This window comes from Osmerus eperlanus, chromosome 6 (assembly GCF_963692335.1).
Source record: "Osmerus eperlanus chromosome 6, fOsmEpe2.1, whole genome shotgun sequence".
Taxonomy (NCBI): domain Eukaryota; kingdom Metazoa; phylum Chordata; class Actinopteri; order Osmeriformes; family Osmeridae; genus Osmerus; species Osmerus eperlanus.
In genome coordinates, this window is record NC_085023.1 from 19,911,821 (window position 1) to 19,929,482 (window position 17,662).

General features: G+C 43.1%; 2 protein-coding genes across 3 annotated transcripts in view; one reads left to right on the forward strand and one right to left on the reverse strand.

Annotated features, from left to right (window-relative positions):
- The window catches only part of ccser2a (coiled-coil serine-rich protein 2a), a 9,043-nt gene extending 8,105 nt beyond the window's left edge, over positions 1–938 (forward strand). Inside the window, exon 4 of the mRNA XM_062464545.1 lies at positions 919–938. Coding sequence (XP_062320529.1) covers positions 919–938 — 20 coding nt within the window. The remainder of the gene's footprint in view (positions 1–918) is intronic.
- An 11,554-nt stretch (positions 939–12,492) lies between these two features.
- Positions 12,493–17,662, reverse strand: part of grid1a (glutamate receptor, ionotropic, delta 1a) — a 152,440-nt gene continuing 147,270 nt past the window's right edge. The window contains exons 13-17 of one of the 2 annotated variants that reach the window (XM_062464322.1): positions 17,189–17,384; positions 15,973–16,139; positions 15,465–15,705; positions 14,107–14,245; positions 12,493–12,929 (exon numbers count right to left, since the gene is read on the reverse strand). In XM_062464322.1, coding sequence (XP_062320306.1) covers positions 12,520–12,929; positions 14,107–14,245; positions 15,465–15,705; positions 15,973–16,139; positions 17,189–17,384 — 1,153 coding nt within the window. In that variant the 3' untranslated portion in view covers positions 12,493–12,519. The remainder of the gene's footprint in view (positions 12,930–14,106; positions 14,246–15,464; positions 15,706–15,972; positions 16,140–17,188; positions 17,385–17,662) is intronic. The other variant, XM_062464323.1, reaches the window with a different exon arrangement.

Genomic DNA, 17,662 nt, shown 5'->3' on the forward strand with positions numbered 1-17,662 from the left:
AATGAGACGTTTTTCTTGTCACCCTGACAAGTGTGACACTAATGTTTGGAGGTGACAAGCGAGCATGTTATCACCCAGGATGTCCTTTAAATGGAGCTGATGAGGAGTGATCACAGATGAACACAGCTATCCTTCTTGATGACGAGGTCAGGAAGGCGTGTTCTAGTCCTGTGCCCATTTTATTTTCTTCGCCGTTGGACAGTATTGTGCTATAAGAAGTCAACCTATAATTTATCCTGTGCTGTGTTGTGATTAGATCAATCCTCATGCTGCTTCAGATGAAACAACCCTGTAATTTTATGCCTTGATAGCAATTCATCTAAAGATGATTTAAACAGTTCTGCTGTTCTTTAACAACTGAATAAATCTTTCTGAGGACTCGGGGAATTACTCACACTCATATCACTGAGTGGAAAGGGAGGGAGTCTGTCAGATGCTTCAGCTGAACTTCTTCTTTCCAAATCAACTGGACCAAATGGAATCAGTTAAATGTAAGATATGTGACACCAAATTATTTAAACCTTGTAAAAAACAACTTGAAAACACCTCCAGTGTCCTCCACTTCCAAGTTGCCTGGAACAACTTTCTTATTCTGACGTGCTATAATTAATTGAAGCAGTAGTTTCGAGTCCACTGATGTTATGTTTTGACAGTTGGACAACATCACAATGCTCACTTACACTGAGGGAGTCAGATGGCTGAGCGGTGAGGGAGTCGGGCTAGTAATCTGAAGGTTGCCAGTTCGATTCCCAGCCGTGCCAAATGACGTTGTGTCCTTGGGCAAGTCACTTCACCCTACTTGCCTCGGGGGAATGTCCCTGTACTTACTGTAAGTCGCTCTGGATAAGAGCGTCTGCTAAATGTAAATGTGATCCATTATAAGCTCCTCAGTCTCCCTTCCATAATTGATTCCCACAGTCTTCCTAGTCTCCATCTGACTCGTTTTCAAAGGTGTCTGTTACTCTGCCATAAGTCTCTTCTTCTTCAACACAAGACAATGATCCTGAATCCAATGAATGGAAGTTTATACTTTTAACTAACAGTATAACAAATATATTTTAACTACATATGTTCAGTTAAAAATATGTTTATATTTTAAATATAATCAACCAATTTGGGATGGTTAAAAGATAATTATGCACAAACAAATTAAAGATCATAATTCATGCTTCTCTTGGTGCTGTAATGCTCCATAGTTGATCAGTGCTAATGACCTTTCCATTACAGCCAAGGTAATAAATCCCTCTCACCGCCTCATGGCACGGTGACGTGGGACATGATGTCACCCATACGGTCCTCATAATAAGCCACAACTAATGGATCTGAGTTGAAACATTCACGAAACATAAATCTGGGGGCTTATCAACTGTACAACTATTATTATTTTTTATCCGCGCAACAATTCTCATATTCCAAAATCCAGCTGTCATTTGTATCCTAGATAATATATTTATTACCTCCTTGAAACGTGGTTACATAATTCTGAAAATGACATCTCTCATTTCCTAGACATCGGTGCTTAACAACATTTTACTCTTGCTACTGCCACAACCACCATGCATGGCCAATGCATCTGAAATAGCACTGTGAAGGTAGCAGTGAATCCACCCTAATGCATATTGCCAGGGTGACTTTGGTAGTTCTAAAAAGATGCACTGTATCAAATCCCTTGGGTTGCAGGCAATCAGAATCCTGATCATGTACTGTAACCTGGTTTTACCATTATGTGTACGCTACAGTGTTTCCGAACATTCCGAGAAAAACTGTCCTACCTAATTGATTAAACTGCAAATAGAAGCCAGTGCCCTGGGGCATTGATTGTCGAAAACCTTTTGAGCGGGGATTGTGCCTGGACTGTGTAGGTGTTGCATATAAAATGCTGACTTTAACACTGCAGGACGGCGCTAGTCAGAACTAGGTAGGGAGGGCGCATCAGGCAGGAAAAGGGAGCCGTCACCCGTGTCAGGTAGAGACCGTTCCCCTCTAATCTTCCGCCTGTGCTGCCACTGTCGAGGAGCTGCATGGCCAATGAGGCTGAAGGTTACCCACGCACCACTCACAGGCAGAGTTCTGCATGCTTGCCATGGAAAACTACTCTGCTGTCTGGGATCACACACAAGGCGCACGATTGCATAGTGACGAAGTGGTAGTTGTTAACTTCTGAAAATACTTGTTGACATTTCCGTTTTAATCAGTGGCTACTGTAGATGTTTGTGGGTGCTGAGGTGCGCGCCGTTGACAGCATAAAATGAAATGGTGCGACTTTAAATGGTAGGCAAGACCCGCTGATATATTGCCAGTGTTATGGCCACTAGCGTACTGGCCTTCCCCGTCTCTCTCCCACGGGTAAGTAGTACTGTCTACCATTATCACAAACATCGTGGAATAGTGGTAGACGAGAGCGTAACTCGATCACTGCCTTTACGCCAGTTTATAATGTACATGGACCTGTAGGCTACTCATCCCAAACCTCGTCAGATAATCTATAGGCTTTAGTTGGTATAGTAAAGACGGACTGAGTGCAGAGTTGTAACAGCATCCATCTCCACATAATTTTGCATAATTTAGCTGATGCATTCAACTATTAGCATGCAACATACACAAAGGATAGCCTACATTTTGCAGATACAACCACGGACGTACTGCATTTCCCGTGGATTTAATTGCTCCATATGGTGCAACTGATTAGTTTAGACAAGGTATTCAGATCATGTCCAAAGGTCAGCAGTGAAACATTTGATAATTTATTCAATACGTCTATCAAATGGGGGGTCTTCTTTAAAACCAGATTGAATCTGTCAGGCACACAAACAGTATGTATAGAGAGGCTATTCTAATTTAAATACATATTGTTTGTTGTATACTTACAGTACATCCTTCCCCCTCCACCTTCAGGATTCTCCCTACTTACACATTCACCTTCCTTGGGATCAGTAAAGGGTTGTCTTATCCTGTCTGTGAGTTCAGAATAGTCTGCTTAAATGGCAAGTATTGATTATGCATTTCAGTGAAAACACACAAGAATCTTGAACCAGCTTTTTCATGAGTCTTTATACTGTAGACTTGAAGCCTTTTGTCTAGATCTTTTCCATTTTCATATTCATCACTCAAGTTTGGCGGGCATGTCGATTTGTATTAACATTTTTGCATTATTACTAAATAAATCGGCTTCTCTCTGACTTCTTCCTGAATCTATTACTGCAGCCATTCCAAGCATGGCCGTGATCTCATACTGAATGTTTATAATTCATAAACATTATTGATGCCTGACATGAACCTCATGGCAAGGTTGTCGGAATGATGGTACAGTAGTGTGCTAGCAGAGCTATCAAACAGATCAATCACAGGTGAAGATCTGGCCTCATATCTATGGTAATAAACACATCAGATCAAGCCAGGCTAGATGTGAACATGATAATGAGATGTGCAGCGTGGCTCGTATAGCCTGAACAACCACACACTGACAGAGGTGTTATGATGACAGATGTTCATTCGAGGTCGGCCCATTGTCCCTGTACACATAATATCACTCTGAAGGACTATATGAGATGTCAATAAAATGAATAAATGCTTTCTTGTGTTGAATAATAATTAGTTACATTTGGAATGAGTTGAAAATGAATTATTCAATCTGTAAATTGTATACCTCAGGGAAAAATGTGTTTTGATACTGTGGGTTAAGACATTCATAAAGGCTGGGTAAAGATAACAATAAGGCCAAAAAACTAATGCCCGATAAGCCTTCAAATGTTGAATGTCCTTTCCCACTTAGCACTATGAATGATTCTAACTGATTATATTTTATTTTAAATAAGAAAGAATTCATGGACACCACATAACAGTATTGGACAATATAACCAGTTATAACCAGACATCATATACTATTTCACTGAACTGTTGCAATATGCCATAATTGTCAACAAAATGTCATGTCAATACACATTCACTGAAATACTAAAACTCTTGAGGTATAGAATGTACTCAAGGGAAGTAAGAATATTAGGTAAAAAACGAATTTGTAATTTAGTTCCATAATTGGTAATTCCTATTAGTCTGGGAACTTGTATTTACTCTGTTCTCATTCCCTTTGATCTAAAATAATCCCTAGTCCCCTGCTGTAGTTTCTCCATCAACCAGAAGGTTTCAGTTAAAATGCTTTAAACACTTATTTGTACATAGACGCCTGAGACAGTTTCTTTGCTAATAAACCTTCTGACTAGAGACAAGAGATTCAAGTTACATTCAACTTTTTCATTTCAGAACTGGTCATGTCAGCAGTTACTTTTACTGTGTACCGTATTAGGAAAGGAACACTGTTTCTCTCCCTTAAGGTTGTGGTTTGAAACCACATTAGTGTGATAAGGCAGCCTTTTTGAGATCTGATTGAGAGTCTACATTTGATGATCAAGTCTGTGGGAAGATGACATCTTTCCGTAAGGACACTTCCATTTGTGTACCCCATGCAAACACAATTACATTGATTAGAGGTTTTGAAAATTAGTTTGCCAGCATACACTTAGAAGACAAAGTATGTGCTTGTCTGATTTCAATCTCTAAAAAGATTGCCCATGTCCCCATTGGAAAATTTGAACTAACACCATACATTGTTTACCGAAATAGGGGATTCAAACATTTAATTACAGCCAAATCTGATTCAGTCTGTCAGTCATCCTCCAAATGGAAATTACATTACTAGGAGGAAAAAGAAAACAGTCATCAAGAAGTAAATAAAGTTGTAATGTGTTATGTGTTATCTTATCAAAACTTCCTAAACTGGTAATGACACACATGTACCGCCCCACAGCTTGGGGCTATAAATGAAACACTCATCTAAATTCCTAACTGAAGCACTTTTCTAAGGAATGCTATTCAAGCTACAAAACAGTAAAGGTGTATGACATACACACGTTCTCCAAGAACAAAATAGTGTATTTGGTCACTTAAGGTGCACAATGTTTCCCACCGGAACTGCCAGGAACATTTAACTCTGTTTTCTGAAACCTCAACCCCCTGTCTAGAAACACTGTCCACTGCAGAGTGGTCCCTAATATCCACAGACAGCACGGACAGACTCCTTGCAGGGGTCTCATGGGTTTCAAGAGGACCATAGAAACACATTTTGATAGGTCGATGCCTCCATAAGTTTCCTTTGTCAGAAGAAGGACACAGGACTTTTGTCCTTGTGAGTCTTTCTCTTATAAATATGCAAACACTCTCGGAGGAACTGAAGGGACATGTAGGTGAGCGCCCTGCCACACACAGCTGTCTGCTTTCATCCTGTTTAGGTTGGAACGGAGATTTTGCACGGCAAGAACGTCATCCTTGTTTTTTTACTTAAATCATGGTCAACTGATGAACCACGGGTAGTGTGTGGGTGTGTGGGTGTGTGTGTGGGTGTGTGGAGGGAACTTATGTGATCATAACAGCATTCATTATTCAGTAGCTCAGGGGTCCAATAGTCTCTGAACACATTTCTAAGATAGCATTTTAGAATTCAATCAGTTGTTAACATTTTTCAAGTGGATGTTTACAACCTTTGCTTACTGCTTTCCCAGGGCACACATAAATGACCCATTTTCCCTGGAAGTTCCACTTTTTTGGGGTCAGTGGGTATAGTTTAGCATGGAAAGGGTTTCAAATCAATTTGTTCAACTGCAATCGCTGATTGTTTCTCCACAAGTAAAATCACACAAGCATCTGACCAGTGAGGAAAAAAAACCATCATACACACCAAAAAATAAACACCCTCTCTACAGTGGAACATCTGTCCATTGAAAAGCAAGTAGTTGCTCTATGCTGTAACCACTCTCCCAGGAATAATAGTGTCACCCTCTCTAAATCAGTTAGATATCAAAACTCAATTTCTATCAATTAAAGGAAACAAATGTTGTTTTTTTCTTCAAGGGAATCAGTGGAATTATACTGTATGTTGCCTTTCACAGTCCAGCATCATTATTTAAAAAACCGAAAACAGGTGTTGGTTGTCAAGGCAACATGACCAGGTGCGGGGGAGTGAATAATAAAAGAAATGTGTGGATGGGAGGGCGGTCAACAACATGTGGATGGGAAGGGGATGACTACATGTTTTCTTAGCCTTTTGTTTTAGTCTCTGTTCCAGTGTTTACCCATCTTCCTCCCCTGCCTCTGTGTCATAAACACCTCATCACACCAGACATTCCCCATGCAGATTGTGCTGACAAGGCAAGGTACTGTGTTATGCGATGGAGAAACCTGTATGATTGTTTACGAGACGGTGTTTATTTCACTGAACTGTCAAACTAAAAGGGATTTAATTGCATTTAAACTAATTGAATAAACGCGTCATCCCTTTGTACCTGAAAATAACACTTAGACTTTATGCAATTATTTATGAAGATTCTATATTCTTTTGATTAATGAAAATACAATTATGTTTTAATTAAATATCACGTAATGAGAAAACTGTCAGAGTCAGATGGCTGACAGGCGTCATTATGAAACTTATTTGAAAGAAGAGAATCCGTCTTACAGGAACAGAACATGCAGACCACTATTGGCAATTATTTTTTAATTGGTAGCAAATACAATTTTTCCCCAGTGAGTTCTGAGTGAGATAGAAAAACAACCAGCGATATGCTTAGAACTTGGTGTCACAATAATTCTCACTTAAAAAAAAAAGATTTAGTTCACCTGTTACAGTTGAACTGTCTTTCTTTGAAGCTGTTTACGTACGGAAATGTTTTTGACCAAATAGGAAGGCATTGGGCAAGTACGATCTTCTAGTAACATCAGAAGTGACTGGAATTGTTCTGGAGACAATGATACTGGAAGAAGACAAGTAAAATAAAAGAGATAAAAAAACAAAAAGTAAACATCGTTCTTTATTATATGTTGTCAAATAGTTAAATGGGACTATTGGTAAAATATCAGAGAGAGAGATTTTTAAATGTACACAACATTTATGCTACTCACATTTTCTCATCCTGTTTATGGATTGACAAATGATGGTTCACTTCAGCTTGATAGTCAAATTTGAAACTATAATGATGTTTTGTATACTATTATTTACCCAGGCAAATCTCTGGCAAGGAGCCAAATCATTTTGACATAAATGGCTGATGAAACGTATGGATAGCTGTGGATTAGCTTGTAAATGGATTCATTGTTTCTCAATGTTTAATAAAAAAAAAGATTTAAAAAAGCATCTATGAAACTGTTCGTAAAATATCAATTTAGGCCATTACTTTTGATGGATTATGTTTTGATATGTTTAAAAATCCCGGATCCATGCAATCCAATGCAAATCCCATGGCAATAGGGAGTCTGGTGGCTGAGCGGTTAAAGAATCGGGCTAGTAATCAGAAGGTCGCTGGTTTGATTCCTGGCCGTGCCAAAATGACATTGTGTCCCTGGGCAAGGCACTTCACCCTACTTGCCTCAGGGGGGAATGTCCCTGTACTCACTGTAAGTCGCTCTGGATAAGAGCGTCTGCTAAATGACTAAATGTAAATATGAAAGTAATGAAACAGGCATTTTTTCAGCTACAATTTGGTTCAAGAGACATATCTAGCTTTTTGAAATGTCAAAGAGGCGCTATCACTTATAAGACACACACTGTTATTTTCATATATACATTTGAACAAATTGCGCAGATGAGTGACAGTACCAATGTTGCTGTTAAGAATTAGTAGAAATGTGATCCCGATGGCCGTCCACTTCATCATTAAACTGACCATACGTGTCAACCTAGAGCACATGCATTCTTCATGAGAAGACAGATGTCCTCTCACAGGAGGCTAGATAACACAGCACAAGCACTTAAATATAAAATGCACCGATCCGATCCAGTCTGTGTGTCACTTCTGCTGTCGTCTGTAGCTTTGGGGAGGCGTGCGCACGGTATATCATGCCTAGAGAGCGCGTCTGCACGCACGTTTGAAGGCTGAGTGACATTCATCATTCTCACCATATGGACAATATCCTCACCAGCACATATCACACATCCCAAAGGCATGTGCGCTTTCCAAAGTCGTGTGAGAGGTACGGAGCACAGCGTTGTGTGTGTGGAAGCTTCGTGCATGTTCATACGAAACAGCCTTTCATCAAATATAGTAGCTGCAATGACTCTGTCGTTCCATTGAGAAACCCTTTTATATTTTTCTCATTGCGTGAAGCGACAGTGTTCCTGGACAGACGTGTTGACTTGACGCTGCCTTGGCCGGACATGTGGGGGCAGGGGTGGATGCTGGCTGTTCCAGCGGTGTGGTAATGAGATGTGGTCTGTCTCCTGTCCTGTGCCAGTGCCATGGGGAGAAGTGGCCCTGCCCACGCCCCCCTGGGTTGAATAATATCACTGTCACCAGCCGTCTGCGGAGGTATTTACGTATTGAACATGGCTTGTGCTTCAGGTGTGTGTGTGTGTGTGTGCAAGTGTGTGCGTGTGTGTGCGTGCGTGCGTGTGTGTGTGTGTGCGTGTACTAGACGAGTGAGGACCCAGGGGGATTAAAGGCTTGTTTCCCAGACAATCAAGTAAAAATAATTTACTTTCAAATACCCAGGGGAAGCTTTCTTAACTGCTATGCAGGGACTTTGTCTGCTTCGAGACAGAGTAGCACAATGAGGATGCACTGTATGGGTTTGTTTGGGACGTGCAAGACAGATTTGAAGTGACACAGCACAGTTTAGTGTTATGCTTGGGATCATGATTTGATGTAGAGGTAGAGAGAATGTTACGTCTTTTGTCAGGGATTTGAAGTCGTGATTTGAAGTCCAAAGGAGTTGTTACTGTGCAGCGTGTGAGTGTCTAACCCGAATTCCTCTTAGCTAAATTCACACACCATAGCAGTTATTGTAGCTTGGTTCACTTCTGCAACGCTGGCATACTTGGCGTGCCAGGATTGGTTGCTGATGCCACACGGAAATGTCTGCACACTCGACAGGACGTCCCCCCCTCCCTCACTCATTGTGCTCTCCCCTCCCCAGCCTCCCCCCCCATTCCCCTCCCCAGCCTCCCCCCCATTCCCCTCCCTTCCCCCCACTCCCCTCCCCAGCCCCCCCCCCCACTCCCCTCCCTTCCCCCCACTCCACAGGTGAATGCTGTCTAGGCTTGTTTTCATCTGCCACACGTTTCCTCAAGATGTTCTTCTTTAACAACCTGCAGTCTGACTTGTCTAGTTCTAAAATGATCTGCTAATTTTGTAACAAAAGGCATCGTAGGAAACGTTTATCAGAAAACGTCCTTCATCCTCCATCTTGGTTAGCACAAATAGGAGCATCTTCAGTTTGTGTGCTGTTAGTATCTGAGGAAACATTTGTATTCTTTTGGTTCTCTCGCTTCTATCTGGTATTTGGTTGGTCTTCTCTACAAGAGAGTATCAAACTTTAATAGGTCTGTCTGTCTGTCAGGGAGCGGTGTTGCTCCTCGATTATTTATAAAATAGCTAGACGTTGTTTATCACAGAGCTAATACCTGTTCAGCTACGAATGTGGGGTGACATCACATATATTATGGCCTCCATTTTCATTAGTTTTTGTTCTTCGAAAGGAGGAAAGTGTCACTTTCACTGGAGCTAAGTTTGTGACAAGGTGAACCAAATACAATGCTGTAGACAAAACTGCTGCGGGGTCTGCTTGGGAAACGTTGCTTTACTATTGAAAAATAATTTGAGTCTACAGTATATTATTACACAAAAGTAAATAATGCTGTATACTATTGTAAGAATGAATGGAAGGTGAAAGTGACGCTAAAGCATTTTTCCCTCCTGTCATTTTCTTTTGTCAATATGGATGGAGGGAATGATTTTGAGACAAAAGGGCCATCTAGGACGTCTCCTATTCAAGCTAGTAATGAGATAAAGATACAGATTTGTTAATTGGCATTAATGAGCCATGGGGCCATAGAGGACAATAGGATTACCTCCCCTTCATTAACCTTATCAGGCACGACATACAGGTCCTGCGTGCTGGAAAGACTGTGGGTCGGCCAGAAGTGACCATCGATTGGTGTATCTATTAAGTCAATGTCCTCTTTGGGTTTGTAATGAGAGAAAGACCGAATATCACCACAGTCAGTCAGTAATAATGGAGATCCTGTCCATGTGTGATGGACAAGAAGCTATTGCTGTTATACAGGCAGGAAGGAAACGGAGAGGGAAGATGAAAAGCAAGGGAGCAGGCTTAGGAGGGAGAATAAGAGAGAGAGACATGGAAAAGAGAAAGAGATAAAGAGTGTATGAGAGAGTAGAAGATACAGAAAGTAGAGCCAATCACAACAGCCGCACACCCTTCCCTGGTTGTATGGTTATAAATACCATAGTTCCCTGGAAACCTCTGGTAGATGTGCAGAGTTCTCCTTCAGTGGCTACATTTACCACCCTGCTCGCCAGCCCTCCATATCCGAGAGGCTTATTGAGATTGATCACGCTGTATTTTTACCGAGCAATAACACTCGCCGGAAAAGAAACTGTGTACTGCCTGCGATAATGGCTCAGAGGAGACTGTGAGAGTTGACACAGGTGGACAGAATGCTACATAAAGATGCCAATGTACCGTACAACAGACACAAGCAAGCCTCCCTCCAGAGATATTTGCAAATCAGCCTCATTTCCCCTTGTGCAGAGTCGTGACTAACTACTGAATCTATTCAATTCACTTTTTAGTAACTCCAAAACAGTCTTTATTTAGTCAGACTTGACGTTAGAGACTCTCTCCTGTCTTGGTTTACACAGTGATCCCTGGTATCCCCTGGTTACCCCTGGGGATGTCATGGGTTGATGGCAGCGTTAAAGGGTTAGATGGGGGTAGGAGGAGGGATGACGAGAAGGTCATATGGACAAGAAGGTTGGATGGACAAAAGACAGGTGATCCTCCTATAATTTACATTTTTACATTTAGTCATTTAACAGACGCTCTTATCCAGAGCGACTTACAGTAAGTACAGGGACATTCCCCCCGAGGCAAGTAGGGTGAAGTGCCTTGCCCAAGGACACAACGTCATTTTGGCACAGCCAAGAATCGACTGGCAACCTTCAGATTACTATCCCGATTCCCTAACCGCACAGCCATCTGACTCCCTCCTAATGATGACTACTGTACACCAGATGACCATAATGTACACGAGATTGCGGAGCGCGCTGCCCACACAAGCAAATTGTATACATCAGCCATGCCAGTGGAGGATGGCAGGGCTGAATAATTACGGGACAAATATATCCTACTTATGATGCTTGTCCAAGCCCAAGGCACTCTGGTTAGGACAAAATGTGAATCTAGTGAGGTATTTTGTGTATCGGATGTATTTTTTTCCCGAGTGACTTTTAAAAAGTTTTTAAAAGTCACGCTATATTTCACAGTTCCCCAGTGTGTTGGACAGTGGGTTGTGATGATGGCATTCTGCTACCTACTTTAGAAAGGGAAGAGGTCATGTCATAAAATGGTTCCTGACATTAAGAGGTGAGGTGGAAGCGCTTGTTTGTTGAGCAGACAAGAAGTCTTGACAGGGGACATCCGACCCATCATCACAAGGTCGCTACACCCTGAGGGCAGAGGCAATGAAACGTTGTGGACATGAACACTTTGGATTGACAGGAAGGACCTGAGGGAGACATACGGCAGCCTCAACACACAAACACACACTTGTAATAGTCATCTCTTTATTAATGCATCTTCCTGTATTTTACCATGTTGTGTGATTGTGTACATATATTCTGTATTTAGGGGGACTTGTACTTCAAAATGTAATTCAATGACTGATAAAGGCATATTGTATTTCATGCTTTCTGTTGAAGGTTATGTTAGACTATGGATTTAAGTAAATTTAAATCTAACTTGATTAAAAAAAGTTAAAATTATAAGGATTATTGCCTATATGATTTATTTTATATTCACTGGGCTGTGGTGTATTATTTGTACACCCCCACTGCCCTCACATCAATTTAATAATTGGTATGAGTGGAAAACAGGTTAACAAAATAATGAAAGTGATGTTCGAACACAGTTTCAAGTACAACGCTGTATACATTTTTATCATCCATTTTATTTGTTTTTTTTCATATGAAACAGATCAATTCTTTCAGTCTTTGAAGTGTGAAGTGTGTCCTCCATGACTTCACTGAGTACATTCATGTCATATATTGTTCATTTGAAAGAAAACATCTTTGAACTTGGCACTTAGAAAACAACCACAGGGAATCGTCACCTTTATTCATTTAGAACAAAATTTACAAAGCCATTCAAACAGTCATTTTTTTAAATCAGGATTTTCTTAAACTCAACTTATGAGAATATTCAAAATACACTTCTTAGTTTTTTTTTTTACCTTACTTCTGTCTCTCAATACTTACAAATATGTACACAAAAGTCTTTCATTTCTCGTATTCTCCCTGTAATTCCACACAGGTGCAGTATTAAAAAGTATCCTCTTGTCACTCAGGATATCCTCCCCCGCCCCCAAGGTGCCGCGCCCCCCCGGGCAGCTGTAGTGTCTGTGACCCCCCCCACCCCCCCCCCCCCCCGGCTCAGATGGACGTCCCGTGACCCGGCTCAATGGCTTCTGTGATGTGTCCTCCTGACACTGAGTGGTAGGACAGTGGCATGGGGGTCTTGAGTGGGCTCTGGCGGAAGAGCCCCCCGTTGGGGGCTCGGTGTTTGCAGCGGATAGAGGGCATGGTGGCACTGCTGAGGGGCAGGGGGAGGGTCCTGCCACCGGCCGCGCCGAGAGTCCTTCCTGCCCCACGACCCTCCTGGAGGAAGGTGGTCACAGAGAGTGGCGCCCCCCTGTGGCCGGGGTAGTCCCGCACAGACAGGCCTTCCAGGGACTGGCTGGGCTGGATGTTGCCGATGTCCAGGGCAGAGATCTCGATAGACTGGCCTGGCAGCTGCTTGTGAGCCAGGTCCTCGTCCAGCAGGCTGTTCAAACGCTGGTGGACCTGCTCCAGATTCACCTCTTTGTCCTGGGAAAAGGGAGAGAGAGGAACGAGAGACAGCGAGAGAGAAAGATATAGAGTGAGAGAACGAGAGAGAAAGATACAGAGTGAGAGAACGAAAGAGAATAATAAAAGTCCGAAACAGGGAAGAGTAGGGAGGTGGCAGAAAAGAATTCATAGAAATAGAGAAGAGAAAGAAAGATGACCAAAGAGTTAAAGAGAGAAAGAGAGACAGACAGAAATAGACAGAAAGATAAAAGTCTGTATTGAGCAATAATTTCAATGTAGAGTTTGATATCATGCAAAGCAGTCCACTTAGCAATGTGTTTCAGCTGGATCAATGGAAAATCCACCACAGCGGTAATAAACACTGTTAAGTGTCACTTTTGTTTTCTGATTGAACAACAAAGCCCAAATACAAATGGAAACATGACTGAAACACTGTCTGAAAACATAATATTGAACAGAAACAATGCCTCTGAAAAGAACCATGACACATGTACAACGTTTCTTCATTCAGTAGAAAGTGCCCAACGGCCTTTCTGTACATAGTCCAGAAGTACATCTACGTCTATGCATAGCTGCTGCTACCACTGTCTACAGCATGAAGAACCTGCGTTTCAGACGTGCACACAGCGTTGACGTGACATTTCATGAGACGATGCAAGCTATGAAGGAACAACAAAGGCAAAACACAACAATGGAGAAATCGTTGGAGGAAGAAGGCACGGAGAACTGCTGCTCTTGAGGTCTCTGTCATTAACGACCCCGAAAGGTTGATATCATATTGGTTAATTAAAACAGATCCAATATTCTCAGATCTCTCATCGAAACCTGGTGTTTTAAGGGCCCACATGTACAGGAAGAGAAGGAACAGGCAAGAAAAAAACGAAAAATCTGAATGATTGTTTACTATAGATGTGTGGAGATCAATTACACGGCTCCCTGTGGTTCATTGAAGCATCATTAGCCTCTCGACTGTTCCTTGTCTTGTCTTGTCTTCCCCCCCCCCACACACACACACACTCACTCATGCATCAATGACTTTGGAAATCATATTAAACGGACAAAAAGCGAAACAACAGGAGAGACCATAAGATGAGATGAGCAATCACTGTCTACTCCCACCCAAAAAAAGAAAAAACTCATGCCCCACCCCCCTCTATCAGCCAATCCCCATCCAGGGTCTCAGGTCTCTCCTGACCTGTATCAAAAGCCTCTGTCTCCTCCCAGTGTCTCTCTCTGTCTGTCCATAAGTCCCGCCTGCCTTCTGGTGAAGCACTTGTTATCTCATTATATGTCAATGGACCAGAAACTCTTTCCAGATTGTAATCCTTAGTGACCTGCATAAGATCACAGAGAACCATACATAACCAAGACGGCCGTGAGCATCCGGACATTGACATATAATTGCAATAAGACGTCACTCGGTGGAACTGCCAAGGGGGTTATGGGATAGATAAGACTTGACTTGGAAGTGGCCGTCGTCATGCCGACACACTTTGAGACTGTGGCTATCATAAAGCTGAGAAAACATAGAAGGTCACGGCAGTTTACGACAATCAGCCAAACATTTACGACGAGCATGTAATTTTATAGGGTGTTTAGAGCAAACACTTCACACAATCAAATACATAATCAGTAATATGACACTAAGTTATGTGGCCATTACTGCGAGAGAGCTACTTAAAAAATAAGCGCTAAATCCTCACATCGAATCCACACACGCAACTCAGTTACACATAAACTGTGTTGACAAGTCTATGCCTTTTTGAGCTGCGTGTGTGAATGTCCAGTTACCTTCAGTCCCCCAGGCAACACTCTTATTGCAGGTTCGACCTATATAGTCAGCGGTGACGGGTCAAGACTAGCATCTGCTGTGCTCACACTTTAGTTTAGGGATCCATGTCAAGCCTTAGATCTCTGGGCGTCACATGCACGCAGGGCTCCTAGCACCCGGATGGAGTCTGTGCTCTCAAGCATTAAGACTTGAATGGATTGAGCTAAAGAGAGCCTATTGCGCAACTGAGGCAAACATTTGCTCAGAAGTGCAATTTTTCTTGGATTATCAGTCTGGCTATAATGATTGCTGTCATCATTGGTGCTGTAGTTCTCATTGTTATCATCAGTAACGATAATGATAATTCTTGCTTTCTCCTCCACCCAAAAAAACAAGCAACATTTGATTGCATTGCTTCGATGCAATTTCTACAAATCCCTCAGATGCTGTTCAAACACAAACTATCCAGCGAGAAGAAATGCCTCTTGTAAAACTCCACTACAACACGACACAACTCCTCTCCCAAGAAATGAGAAGAAATGAAAGAGATCACATGAGGTTTTTCGACCGGTCAGGGGGCACACCTATAACTGGGTGTACTGCAGCTCTACTAAATCAGGGCTGGCGTCAGAGCCTGGATCCATAAAGTAGAGTGTGGCATCTCTGGGCAGGACCGGGGGCCCCGGGGGTCTGGGTCTGGGCCGGGGTAGGGGCCGTGGAGGAACCGAGGCCAGAGCTCGGGGCTGGGGCTGGGCCTGGGTTGGCCCTGCGCTCTCGGTCACCTCTTTGGGCTGTTCTCGCCGGCAGCGGTTGCTGTTCCACCAAGTCTCCAGGGCGGCCACCAGGCAGGCCAGGAGCAGGCCCGCGGCCAGGATGCAGAAGACTCCCGCAAAGCTGTGCAGCCTCAGGGCCCTTCCCTCTGGCTGGGCCTCCGCATGGCTGTCCAGGTCACAGCGCCCCTTTCTGGGCCACCACTTTTGTTTGAGGATGTCCAGGTCGCCTTTCTCCTGCAGCTCCAGGATTCTGAAAAGAGAGAAGGAGAGAGAGAGAGAGACGGAGAGAGCGAGATTGAGAATGGAAGGGGAGAGTGGTTCTATGAATGAGCTCTGACACATGACACTAAACAAATGTGCATTTCACCAAACCCCCCTCGAAATAGCTTCTGGTCCCCACACGGGTAGTTAAACAAGACCACACACACACACACACACACACAGCAGATCGTGGGTCTAGCTCTGTGTGCTCCAGGGAAGGAGACGAGAAGGTCCAGCAGTACTCTTCTACACTCACTTTTGGGAGAAGAGGTCTCTGTAGGGGCTGCCGTGCTGCAGGGCTATGCCGTAGCCCCTGCTGCTCATGCTGTTGCCCATCACGGTCAGAGTGCAGTCGTCGTCCGTCAGGGCGGCGTACTCCACCACAGCCATGTCCCACAGGAAGGCATAGGAGCCTCTCTTTGTCTGAGCACACCAGAGAACAGAAGACACAGGGATGATGATAGGGAGTGGTACCAATCTATGGGTTTGGTTTGAAACAATTTGGAAAAAAGCGGATTGGATAGGGGTTGTGCATTTAAACTCGGCTGCGATCAAAATGGTCGTTCTGAAAGACTTGTTTTCTGATGGAATTGTCTTTCACAACCACATCCTGCTGACAGACCGTGCGGTTAGCTTCTCTGATCCCGCCACTATTCTGAGGACCCAGCTATTCCAAGGTGACATTGGCAGTTTGTGATATTCCTGCAAAGTTGTCACTGTGAAAAGCTGAAAAGTCAAGTACCTAACTGCACAAGGCCTTGATGTTCATGTTGCTTTGTCTCCTACGTAAACCAAACATGGAAAAGGTCTCTTCAGCCAGGGTGAAGGTGTTATGTTATACTGAATCATCTATTTTCACTTTCTATCATTTGCAAACACACGGGTCGACACTTGAAAGTGGCCATAAGACTTGAATCAGGTCTCGTATTCACTACTACCAACAACAATGACTATATTACATTTAAATAAAGATCCAGTATCCGCACGATATTCATTCTAAATGCAGTCAGCTGCTCAAATATTCCTCAGGTTTAATGATGTGTGTGCATCAAGACTCTGCTGTCTCTAATAGTTTAATTATTGGGTGAGCTATCAGACCGGTTTGTGTGTGTATAAAATATTCATTTCAGAGGCACATTTAGGTTCTAGTAATCAAGCACAATTAAAACAACATAGTTCCATAGATTAACAATTTCATTTCCTCCACCACGTTCCCTTGCTAATTCAGGATAAGTAATTGCTTCTGGCTGGACTCTGCGTTCTCTGGACAATTTTATGTATTGTAAAAAGATGGAATTAGTAAACGTTCACCTATTTAAATGAGTTCATTTTCAAGAAGCTACCATCCGAGGATATCAGGAGCATTTCCATTCCCCCGAGAACACCACCGTAAACAGTGTTCTACCCTGACTGACGCTGCCTCGGCTTTAGCTTACTGGGCTAACACACTGTTGGGGGCCCTGGGTCCTCACCTTCTGGATGCCCTCTGAGGGGCTGGAGACCGAGTGCTCGTGGCCGTGGTTCTTGTTGATGGTTCTCCAGAGTTCTGCGAACGTGCTGTCCTGCTCCAGGGGGTTGGTGCCTTTAGCTCGGAAGAACTCGTACACGGCCGAGTCTCGCACCGTCCCGTACACCAGATCCATCTGCTTGGACAGGTCCTGGAACGACCTGGGGGGGAGACAAGCGATGGATGAGAGAGACCGAGAGAAAGAGAAAGGGGGGGTGGGGGATGGAGACAGGCGGACACAGAGAGGTAGACAAAGAGAGGGTGATAGAGAGAAGGTTTTTTATTTTTTCGTTGTAAATTAACGACTGATACAATAACATTGCTGCCTTTATGTCTTTGTGTGAGTATACTGTGCTGGGTTGGGTTAAAATGGACGTTTTGATAGATGTTTGCAGAGATTGGAATTCATTTGTGTAGTATAAATGATGCCCACGGCACC